Genomic DNA, 11989 nt, shown 5'->3' with positions numbered 1-11989 from the left:
GCAGATATTCTCGGAGATGTCTCAGTTCAGCCTCTGTGGTACTTTTCCTTATCTCCTTACGTGACACTGGCAGGCAAGGTGCCCCAGCCTTGGCTTGGCGCTTTCTCAGGGCCGGTTTTGCTTTGCTCTCCTGGAGCTGTCGCCAGCTGCACGCCGGGCTCTGTGCTGTGGACACGTGTCCCTCGCACACATGCACCGGCAGGGTCTGCCCTGGCCTCTGCTGGGAGGCAGAGGCTCTCTGAGGGGGGAATTTTTGCACCCAATTACGGCAGAGCCTGGCCGTGCGCAGATGCCGCCGCGTCCCCGGCCCTCCCCGCGCTCCTCTCCAGCACAACTATTAATTGCTGGGTCCGCAGTGAAGTGATTAACATCTCTGTAATTTATCATCTGGAGATTTCTAAAAAGGAACAAATGAGTTGTTTTGTTCACTGAGGTGTTGACCCCTTCAGAAACTTTGATTTAAAGCTGCTTTTTTTTTCGCTTTGCTTTTCCCCCCCTTCCCTTTTAGCGAGTATGAAAAGCAGCACAATCAGCCAAGTGCTCAGTTATTTGATTTTCTGGGGCATTAGCCACTCTTGTTTGTGACATTTCCCAGTTGGGTGCTCGTTTGCAAGCTCATTAATAAGGTTTTTCTGGGAGGAATGTTGTTGGGAGCGAGGAGCACGCAGCACAGCCTGGACCCTGCCTTCCGCGGGCATGTTCCCAGCCAGCACTTCAGGGCTTCAGAGGGGTAGGTGTTTGTGCCACCTCACCTCTGCCACCTCCTTTCCTGCCAGGGCCAAGCTTTTAAATGCCTTCAGTCAAGGGCAAAATCGGCAAAGTCTTGTCAGCCTCTTTGCTGATGAGAACAGACTGGGAGGAGTGGCTGACACCCCTCAGGCTGAGCTGCCCTTCAGCCAGACCCGGCCGGGCTGGAGAGCTGGGCAGGGGCAACCTCATGAAGTTCAACCACAGCAAGTGTAGAGTCCAGCCCCTGGGGAGGAACAACCTCCTGCAGCAGACAGGTGAGGGGGGCCCTGCTGGGAAGCAGCCCTGCAGAGAGGGACCTGCAGTAATCATCGAAAGGGTTTTAAAGCCTGGAGTCAGCAGCTGCTGTCACAGCACAGGCAGAATGCTTCCAGCTGAGTCCTGGAAGGATCCAGTTTGGGTTTTCTCTCTTGGCAAACAGTCCATCAGTGCAGGAGGTGCTGAGCTGCAGTCACCCTGTCCCAGCCTGCTGCAGGAGCCTGTCACAAGCAGCCGCCACCTAGAGTCAACTGCAGTTTGTGCTCGCTGCCCCTTGGCCTGTCACTGGGCACCACTGAACACAGCCTCGTGCCATCCTCCTGCCACCATTTGTGTCCTCTGGCAGGCTGCCAGCCAGGCCCTGTCTGAGCCCTGCTGCTCAGGGTGCCCCCAGGGTGTCCCAGTGCTGAGGAACCACAGTGCAGGTCCTGGGGTGAGGAAGGTGATGTTCTGGGGTGGGGTGAGGCTGGCACACCGCGGGGCGGGCCGAGAAGCGAGGAGCTGGCAGCGTGCTTGCCAGGCCAGCAGCAGCTGCAGCGCTGGCAGGCTGGCAGCACAGGGCTGTGGTAACAGAAATCTCATCAGAGGCAGAATGAGTTTGTAATAAGTTTTTCAATTGGTTGCTGCTGCAGCGCAACCTTTCGACTGCTGGTGTTTAACCTTGTGTCTCACTCTTAGCTTCTGAATGAATCCAGCTTCATAAAGGTGCCTTATTAAATTACCAGCCTGGTTCTTTAAGCTGCTAGGAATAGGCAGAGTAGGAAATAGCTTTGGGTTGTTAGATCTAATTGGCTGCCAGTGGAGTATGCAGTGGCTTGGATGCAGAGATGCAAGGGTTGGTTGTTGTGGAGTCCTCCAGCGCTGTGGCATCGCCAAGTTCGGCGGCGATGCTGCTGGGAGGCACTCGGTGCTCAGAGCCCTGCTGCTGCTTGCCTTATGTCCTGGTCACCATCCAAGAGAGCTGTTGCCCCAGGTTATGCAGCCACTAGAACATGGCCCTTATAATAAAGTGGTTAATAGGTGGCAAGTGGCTGGTTCAGGCTTTGGAAACCGTCACACTTCACCAGTGCAGGCTGGCAGCTGAGCTCGGGCTCCCATGGCACTGGCACTCTACAGAGCTGCACTGACAGAGTCCTTCGCCAGAAGAAAATGGACTGGCTTGGAGCTGGGACACTTGGCAGTGGAGGGAGAAGTGAAGGCTGTCCAGCAGCAGGTCCTTAGCAAAGGGGAAATGGCACCACCCTCAGAATTCTTGCTGAGAGCAAGCAAAATGCTTGTAGTGTGCCACGAGCCTGATGAGAACGTGAGTGCCCAGCCAGCCTCAGGAGCCCTTCAGCCACCCTCTGGAATCCCTCAGGCTCAAGGAGCACTCTCACAAGTGCCTGCTACACTTGCTGGTGTGCCCTTCTTGTGGAGCCTCCCCTGGGAACACTTTTGCCAGCCCCAGTGTGTGCCACGCCAGGGTCCTGCTGCAGGTGTCCAGGTCCAGGTTGACTCTGCCGCTTTCGTTTGGTTAATGAAGACCATGGGGCTGGGAGGCTCTGAGTGCTCAGCCTGCAGGGAACTCCTCCTGATCTCCATGGTTGTCAAAATACTGGAGTTCACCTGATGGAAGGGGCTGGGAGCAGCAGCAGAGGCAGGGGGATGCTGCGCAGGGCATGCTCAGCACCACCTGTGGCTGTCCTGCTCCCATCCACACAGGGCTGAGGAGCTTCTCCCTCCCTGCAGCCCAGAGTCTGAGGCATCCTCAGCCCTGGCACAGGCACCGAGCTGCTGCTGCAAAGCAAATAATAAACAGGGAGCAGATGGCTGGGGGTGGGCGTGGGCAGGGAGGGTGGCGAGGCTGAGCGCGGCGCTGAGCCTGCTGCCGGTGAGTTCCTGGCTGCGTGGCGCTGGGCTCAGCTCCTCTCCTCCTCTCAGTGCATCATGGCAGAGGCTGTGGCTCAGGGCAGTGCTTCAGCAGCTGCTCTCTGACCTCCCCAGCGTTCCTAGGGTGGGGTTGTGCCACGCCCCTCCCAGGGCTTCCAGGTGTGGAGCACCTTGGCTGTGCCCACACCCCCCTGTGCCAGGCTCGCCGGGAGCAGGGGCACGCTCAGAGCCTCTGCCACCCCCTCACGAAGGACTTTCAGCTCTCACCTGGACCACGCTGCTCGCTCCCACCTCTTCATTGTGCACACCCAAGGAGTGTTTTCAGCAGTGCCAGGGGAGCTGGGGCCCTGCCCCTGGGCTCTGTGTCCTCCCCAGTGCCTGGCAGTCCCCTGGCAGGTCCCAGGGTTTCATGGCTGCGAGCAGCATCTGTAATGGGGATTAGCTGTAAAATGTTTGTGGTGCAGGCATCTCGGGAGAGGATTTACTGGTGTAGCTTATTCCATTACTGAAAATTATGAGAGTTTAAATTGGTTAAATCCTGACATGGATTTCCTTTTTTTTCCCCCTGCCTAATCTCTATTATTCCATAGGCAGCATCTTAATGACTTAAACACACTTCATAGAATGCAGCCAGCCAATATTTTTGGTAGCAGTTCACTCCCAAAGGAAGCAGAAATAGCTAAAGGCTTCCAAACCTTTCTGCACCCTGAGGGTTTTGGGGTTTTTTATTATTAATTTATTTATTTATTTATTTATTTATTTGGCCTCCCTTTGTTCCTTACAGTTGAGTAAATTCCTGAAAATATATATATATATATCTGTGGCTTAACAGCATTGTGGCAGGGAATTGATTTCTGGCACTGATAAGGCCTTAGCTACAGCTCAGGTTGTGTTTTTAATCCAGGCCTCGGTTGCAGGAGGTAATGAAGGTTTTAATTGTGGGCCCTGGGTCTGTGCTGTGCTCTGTTTGTGCTGCAGGGTCTCACTGAAGTGCTCTCCAGCCTCTCCCTCACCCTCACTGCTGTAATCCTGTGTTTGTTTTAGGCTTTAGAGCAGCTTCGGACAGTCGGAGCAGAACCTTCTCTTGTTTGCCCAGGAGCAGCAGAGGCTGCAGCTCCCTTTCCTGTTTCCAGCTCGTAAAGCCCAAGGCAGTGGGGTGCAGCACAAGGAGCCCAGCCCTGCCCTGCAGCAGGGGGGCACAGGGGCACCTTTTAGCTGCCCCACAGCAGGGGGGCACAGGGGCACCTTTCAGCTGCAGCAAGCTCAAAGTGGAACTTGAACGTGGCAAAACCTCTCCGCAGGAAATAGTGCTTGGGTTGGGTGCCAACTGTCGCCAGCTGCCCCTCAGCCCACTGCCCACCACATGCCAAGGTGGTTGGCCTGGTGGGGAGCAGGAGGAGAGCAGTGGTGATGGGCTGGCTGCTCTGAGAACAGTGGTGGTGATGGGCTGGCTGCTCTGAGAACAGTGGTGGTGATGGGCTGGCTGCTCTAAGGACTGGTGGTGATGGGCTGGCTGCTCTAAGGACAGTGGTGGTGATGGGCTGGCTGCTCTGAGAACAGTGGTGGTGATGGGCTGGCTGCTCTGAGAACAGCAGCGCTGTTGGCTGCTCCTGTCCAGCCTGGGCCACGTGGAGATGCCCACGGCCAGGCAGGGCAACTGAGGAGAGGCTGTTTGTGTCCTGCAGATAAGCCCCAAGTGCGAGTGTCCCAGAACTACCCTGTGCAAGGCCTGACGAGAGAAGGGGAGCCGCTGGAGCTGACCTGTGCAGCCTTTGGAAAGCCACAGTAAGTGGGACCCTTCCCCGGGGCGCTGCAGCAGGCTGCAGGCTGTGCCCTGCTGCAGGACTGTGCCCAGGCGCAGCCTCTCTCGCTGGTGCAGGCGTGGGAGTGCCCTTTGCTGCTGTGGATATGGTGCGGTGGGGCGAGAGGGAGGGCAGCCTTCTGCACCCCAGCATCTGCTGCACCCTCAGACATCCTTTTGCTTGCATTTATTGCCCTCTAACTGGTGCCTGAGGGACCTCCACTCAGCTCCCGGGAGGGCAGCAAGCCCTTGGGTGCAGAAGGGAGAGGCCCTGCTTCCGTGCACCCCTCCCCCAGGGAGTGTCTCAGGTGGCAGCAGGCTGCAGTCCCTCTGCAGAAGGCAGGCCAGGGGCTGACTCCCCAGGCAGTGCCAGCACACACAGGTGAGGCTGGAACCACAGAGCTGGGCACGTGTGGCAGTGGGGTGGGTCCCTGGGGTGAGGCAGTCTGTCCTGCCTGCACAGGCTGGGTGCTGCTGTTCCTGCCTTCTGCTGTCCTGTGTGGGTGTTCATCAAATGCAAGCTTTTTTCTTTCTCCTCTTCTTGCCATGCCCTCGAGGCTTCCTTAGCTAGTTGAAGAAATTCATGCATCAGGAGCATGCTGGCAGGGGAGGGCAGATTTCCTTCCACACTTCCATTGTTGTTCCAGTTTAAGTTTTGTTGACTTCCTTTTTGCCAAGAGTGCTCTCTCCTCCACTCGGATTTGTGGCTGTCAAGTATTTACTCTCCTTTTTTATTTTCCTCATGTTCATGAGACTCCTGCAAACATCCTGAGATCTGTCAGCGTCTCCTTGGTAGCGTGCCCAGAGCTGAGGAGCTGCTGCAGGAGCCGCAGAGCCGCCCAGGCTGACAGTTCTGCTGCCGTGGGCAGCGGCAGGCAGGGGGTGAGGGGCAGCGAGGAGGCTGGGGGGGTCCTGGCACCCTCGATGGCAGCAGACCCTCTGCTCCCAGGTTGCCTTCTCCATTCCCACTTCCCAGCTTCTTCCACTGGGCACAGGGCTGGTTCCTTCCCTTCACGTTAGAGACTGGCACGGCCCCTGCCGAGTTCCATTTGAAATCTACTCTCCCTGCCCAGAGCCTGTCAGAGCTCCTCTGCCTTCCTCCTCGGGGGGCTAGCTGCCGTTCCTCCCATGTGCTCTCAGCTGGGAATTAATGACTGGGCTGCTTTGCTTTTCTTCCTTGCAGGCTCTGAGTAAGACACAGACCCTCAGACAGCTCCCGGCAGCACACCGCCGCACCTTGCCTGATGCCAGCCCTGTGCTGGGGACCTGCTTATGTAGGGCACCTCACCTGTGCCTGGCAGGCAGGAGAAAACACAGAGTGAGAGGAGGGGCGGTGCTCAGCTCTGCCTTCGTGAGACAAAGAGATTTCACCCAGTCCTTTGCAGAGGGTTAGGAGGCAGGGGGAGGTGTCTCCGGTTAAACAAAACCATTGCCCCGCAAAATCCGCACCAAAAACGCTGGGGGAGGGAAGCTCAGAGGAGAACACAGGAGCAGAGATTTGTTAGATCAGACACAACCCCCCCGAGGACTGTGGCAAAGCTGGGAGGCTCTCAGAACAGTCACTTTTAGGGCATCCAGGGTGAGACAGGTCCCTGAGAGGAGGCTGTGATGTAGCTCACGTGGAGTTGGACACCTTGGGACACCACAGTCACAAATGGCCTTGTGCAAGGCACAGCCAGAAGTGGCAGAGCCCTCTCCACCCCCATCGAGGTTAAGCTGCAGTTCTCCCTTGAGAGCTGCTGCTGCCCAGGCCGTGGCTTGTGTGCCAGTGGTGCAGGAGCAGGAGGAGAGCACCAAGCCCTGGTCCAAACCCAGAGGTCAGCTTTGTAGCAGGCAGCTGACAGCCAGCTGGGTTTGCTCAGTGCTGTGTGCTGTGGCTGTGGAAGCTTCAGGAGCTTGTCCATCCCAACATCCTCTCCATTCCTCCCCTGGGCAGGAGGAGAGGCCTAAGCTAGGTGAGACCTCCAGCAGCACCAGCTCCTAGTAAAGCCCAAGGTGCAAGCTGAAAGCTGCCAGTGCTGCAGCAAGCTGCCCAGGTCCGAGCTCCCTGCTGGGGCACCCTCATGGATGCCTCCTTTTTCTTGCTGAGTAGCTGATCTGTCTCCTTCCTGCTGCTTAAAGGCTACAATAATAAATAAAAACCCCAAGAAAGGACCCCCCCGAGGCCCCTCAGTGCTGGCTGCCTGTGCTGGCTCTAACCAGAGGGTCCCTCCATCCCCAAACGACGCAGCCATGGCGCTGGTGTTGTCTCCGTTTGCAGAGTGGTGCAGGGCAGGAGCTGCCGGCTGGGGGCTGGGGGAGAGGAGCAAGGGGACCCTCTCTAGCAGCTGGAAGGCTCCTGGCGAGCAGCAGGTCCGTGGCCTTGCTTTGGGGAGGGCTCAGGCTTGACCAAGAGGTGCTCCTTCCGCCACACACCATCCAGGTCTGCGCTCACCACTCCCTGCGGAGGCTCCCGGAGCCGCAGCCTCCAGGAGGTGCAGGCTCTGCTCTCTCAATGATTAACCACTAATGAACTTTCTTCCTGCTTGCATTAGTGTTTTCAGACAAGTTAAGCTCTGGATACAGTTTCCTGTTTTGGGTTAAAACAAAGTTAAATTGAGGAAGCCTGGCAGCATCTGGGCTTGAGTAGTGCAGAAAAAAAAACCAAACCAACAAAAACACAACAAAAAAACCCAACCCAACCCCCCCCAAAAAAGTCTGTGTTGTTTCTTTGCAGTTTTTCTTGGTTGGGGCTTTCTGTCTGTGGATGAACTTTTGAAGATGCCATCATTACCCTAGGAAAAATAGTAATGTGACTGTTTCTTTTTCTCCCTCCTCTGTAGGCCTACGGACATGAGGTGGTTAAGAGTAGATGATGAGATGCCTCAACACGTTGTAGTGTCTGGTTCAAACCTTCTCATTAGTAACCTAAACAAAACAGATAATGGTACATACCGCTGTGAGGCTTCAAACGCGGTGGGGAAGTCCCATGCGGATTACATGCTGTTTGTATACGGTACGTGAGCACAACCCACCGGTCCTCGGCCCCACCCGCCCCCCGCCGCGCCCCCGCCCCGCCCGCACCGCCGCGGCCGCCGCCGGCTGGGTGCGAGGGTCACAGGCAGCTCCGCCGCGCCGGGGCAGGGGCTGCAGAGCCCTCCCTCTGCCTCCCCACCTCTCGGTGCCCTGCATCGGGGGAGCTCCCTCCCGGGGAGCAGGGCTCGGGGGCTCGCCTCAGCCCTCACCTGCTGTTGGGGGGAGCCGAGGGAAGAGCCAGAGCAGGGGCACGGGGGGGAACTGCGAAGTTCTCTGGCCTGACTGTCCTAGGACTCCTCTGATAACTCTTTCCTTTCAGTAACTCCTCCTCCAGGCTCTGCAGCAATGTTCCAGGGTGGGGGGCAGGGGGATTCCATCTCTTTCATCAGCAAGTTAAACTCCCCAGGAGCCACCCAGGGGCCCCAGATAATTACAAACCAGTAGAGGAACTGGGGGGATGCAATGCCTGCAGCCTGTGGCAGCTGAGCAGACACTGAAAGACTCCTCAGCACCTTCTCCAAGTGCCACTGAGTCACTGAGTTCCTGCTTTAATTCCCCAGTTCCTCTGCCGTGTTTTGCTGCTGCTCCAGACCTCGTGCTCCTGGCACCAGGCACTGTGCGTCCTGAGGACTCAGCAGGCCCCTGGAGAGAGCTCCCCCAGTTTAATGGCCTTGGGCTGCACATTTCAGCTCTGCCTGTTCAGAATGGGTATGGTGTGACTGGGCTGGGGCTCGTGGTGGGCATTGCCTCCTGCTTGGATGGGACAGGAACTTGCTTTGGTGTGAAGTTCACTCCACCCACAGCTCTGCAGTCCAAATTCCCTCAGAGCAGTAGTTCCAACCCAGAGCAGCAGCTGGCATCTCCTGCCTGAGTGCCACTTGAAGCCCAGTCTTAGAAAGCTGCCCCAAGGCTGAAGATAATCAATGCCCAGCTCCAGCCTTGGTCTGAAATGGAGCCCCCTGCCACTTCAGACAGGTGGCTCTCTAGTTCCTGCAGCTCCCAGAGGCTCTGGGTCACAAAATGCAGCCAGGTGTGTTCATGGTGGAGTAATTTGTCGGCTCATGGTGTGAAATAATGCCTCGTTTACCTCAGTGCTTAAAGGAACTCCTGTGGGGGATGGAGGAGCTGGAAGAGGACATGGGCAGCTCCCCTGGGATGAAAACCAGGGAAGGCACTGCCGTGAAGCAGCTGCAGATGAGCCAGTTTCAGCCCTTGTCTAGTTTCATGTACCTGTGCTGGCCTGTTGAGTGCTAGATGAGCCCTCACCCGGGGCAGGAGCTGGTGGGAACTCTCTCACTCACTGCTCTGCTCTTTGGATGTGGGCAAGGACTTCTCAGCACTGCTCCCCTCAGGTCACACCCACAAGGGGAGACCCAGACAGAGGTGCTGCTTCCCAGGGGGTGGGAAGCTCTGGCTCAGGCATCCAGCAGTTTTGGCCAGCTCATGGGGGGCTTCTCGTGGTCTGTCAGGAGCTCGTGGGCAGACCAGGGGCTTACATCCCATCGTGTCCAGGTTCTGCATGTTTGGGAGTGTCCTGCTAGGATCTGGCACTCTGGACAGTGTAGAGAATCCTTTTAACTCTGAAAGGAAAAGGGGAAAGTGCAGAGGTGGTGGTGTGGGGGATGCAGTTGGGCTGTGGTCACCATCTGAAGCCTGCTGTACAGAACCCAGCAGGAGCTGAAGGAGCTTCTGCTGCTCAGAGGGAGGGTGCTAGGCTCACCCCACTCTTCCTTCAGTGGCAAGCATTCATCCCTCCAGCCTGTGGCACCTGCTGCCACCCACCAAAGATCACAGCAGCTCTGGGTCTGTGCCCCTGCAGATGCCTCTGTAGGCAGCGTGGTGCTGGGAGGAGATCTCACCACACATCTGGGAGCACCTCGCTGCTGGCCAGCATGGGGCTGCCCCAAGTCACCTTAGGTTCAAAGCTGGGGCAGGTGTAGACACAGCCCCTCCACACCTGAGGTGCTGTAGGGAAGCAGCCATAGCCCCAGCAGGGCCAAGGTCTGACCCATGCCCAGAAGAAGCAAGGGTGACAATGCCACAGCCAGGGGACAGCTCTGCACTCCAATGCTTTTATGTGCCAATGGCTTCCAGCAGCTTGCAGAATAACCACTGCTGAGCTGTGCTTAACCTGCCTCTGCCTGCACCTGGTGTAAGGAGCCCTCAGCACAGTCACACCCAAAACACCTCAGCTGGTCCAGTGCCTTCCACACCTTTCCTCCTCACAGGAGTGGGTGAGCAGAGCTGCACAGTGAGCACAGCACGGCCTGGCTGTGCCTTGTGCTGAGGGAGAGTCCCTAGCACTGTCCTGGGCAGGTCGAGGCTCAGGGACCTCTGCCCCTGGTTCTGCTGTGCTTCAGCTCTTCCATCTCCACTGCTCCTCAGGAGCTCTGTATGCTTTGAGTGAGCAAGAAGTGTCCTGTCCAAAGTGCAGGGACTGGGATGCTCCAGGTGTAGGGGGGGACAGGAGGCACTCACGATGTGCCTAGAGATAAGCTCCACAGCGAAGCCAACGCTGGGCTGAAGCTTCTTAACTTTGAGGAAGTTTCACGGAAGATAATAAAGGTGCAGCCTATAATTAAAGTTCAGCTGTCTTAATTAGGGAATCTGAGCGAGCTGGCTGGGAGATAAAAGAGTAGCAGATGTCTCCGTGATGAGACGTTGACATGAGATAGAGGGAACCTGAAATCAAAAGCCCATGAAATGTTTCATGCTCCATTATTGCCGAACGAAGCTGCAGTTCAAAGCCTCCCTGACTGCTTAGCGCATTCAGTTTGATCATCTGGGCACTGAAACACACTTCTGCCTTCACATCTTCTCCTATCCACCTTCTCCTGCCCAGGCCTTTTGATGGGGCTGTGCCCCTCTACGTAAGATAAATGCCCCTGAAGAGCAGCAGCCTGAGGGCTCAGCAGGTCAAGCACGTCTGAGGAGTGGCTATCAGCCAGAGAGGAGACCCCAGAGTCCCTGATGCCCTCGTGGCCAAGCCAAGAGCCTTCTGCTGGCAGGGTCAGACAAACAGGGACTTGGGTTTTCCAGAAGAGCTCCTGGAGCAGGTCCTCAAGCCCTGAGATCGGTGTTTAGTCCCCATCCGTGTTCGTGAGGTAGCTCTCAGCATTCTGCCGCTGCTGGGCTTGGGTAGGGGAGGACCAGTGGGGTTTGGAGCCCTGGGAGACAGGCAGGAAGACAGACAGACAGACACTGACGTGCAGTTAGGCACAGTGGGGCCCCCCCCAGCCTCCCCTCCCCCTGGGTTTCCCCCTGCACACGCAGGAAGCCAGCAAAGCTCCCCTGTGTCTCTGTCCGTGTGCCCTGGTCTCTGTGTGGAAAGCGTGCAGTTTATTTTCCTTGTGCCTCTCCCATCCCATCTCTCTCTCATTGACTAATTTGTGCTGGGTTTGATTTGTTTTGGTTCCTTTGGTTTTTTAATCCTTTTTTTTTAAGCTGTGGAAGGCCAAAGGGGGAGAGCTCTGGGGCCAGACTCCGCAGCTGCCGCTGGCAGCCGTGCCCAGCAGCTGGGGGTCTGTCCCGCTGTCCTCAAGGCCAGCTGGGCAGCCACCACCTGGCTTTAGGGCAGGAACGGTGCCCACCAGCCGAGCTGCTTCTTAGCCTCCTTGTTTCCCCCTGATCAGGGCTGAGCTGCTGTTGTGTTCTGCTTGGGTTTTCTTAATTTGCTTTTTTATTATTTTCCTTTTTATATTTTATCCAGATCCCCCCACAACTATCCCTCCTCCCACAACAACCACCACCACTACCACCACCATCCCTACCACCATCACAGGTATGGTACCTTCATAACCATTGGAAATGTCCTGAATGTTTATTGTCTTTTGTGTATGTAAGCAGAGCATGAAGCCTGGGGAAAAGCAGCAAACAGGTCACCTGCATTGTCCCTTTTTGACTCTCTACCCCCCCGGGGGGCAGCTGAGTCCTGGCCTGTGCTGCAGGGTGGGATGCTCCCCGCTGCCACGGTCCCTGGAGCAGGGAGCTGCCGTGGCACAGAGCGCTCTCAGCTCAGTCCTGGTGCCTAACATTGGCTGCTTCCGGACCAAGGGTACAAACGGCCTCACAGCTCCTTTGATGTGGGCAGTGGTCTCAGCCTCAAGCCCCTCAGGACCAAGTCCTGAGCCGTTTCTACCTGGGAGCAGAAAGTTTGGTCTTCAGTCGCTGAACTCACTCTGGGACTCCAGGTGCTCCTTCTCCCCCTCTGCAGCCCTCCCCCTCCTGTCCCAGAGCAGCAAATCCCCCCAGGCCTTTTTGACTGAACCGAACACCATCTGTAGGACCCTTTTTGAGGAG

The 11989-nt window shown here is 56.8% G+C and overlaps 1 protein-coding gene across 9 annotated transcripts in view; it reads left to right on the top strand.

Moving 5' to 3' along the window:
• CADM1 (cell adhesion molecule 1) overlaps positions 1–11989 on the top strand; it is a 131516-nt gene that overhangs the window by 95125 nt on the left and 24402 nt on the right. For 5 of the 9 annotated variants that reach the window (XM_068167796.1, XM_068167794.1, XM_068167799.1 and 2 more), the window contains exons 6-8: positions 4560–4659; positions 7498–7670; positions 11400–11471. In XM_068167796.1, coding sequence (XP_068023897.1) covers positions 4560–4659; positions 7498–7670; positions 11400–11471 — 345 coding nt within the window. The remainder of the gene's footprint in view (positions 1–4559; positions 4660–7497; positions 7671–11399; positions 11472–11989) is intronic. The other 4 variants (XM_068167798.1, XM_068167795.1, XM_068167801.1 and 1 more) reach the window with 1 other exon arrangement.

This window comes from Melanerpes formicivorus, unplaced genomic scaffold (genome assembly GCF_026170545.1).
Source record: "Melanerpes formicivorus ecotype bairdi unplaced genomic scaffold, bMelFor1.0.p_v2 SCAF_123, whole genome shotgun sequence".
Classification (NCBI taxonomy): Eukaryota; Metazoa; Chordata; class Aves; order Piciformes; family Picidae; genus Melanerpes; species Melanerpes formicivorus.
This window is presented reverse-complemented; position numbering and strand designations above follow the sequence as displayed.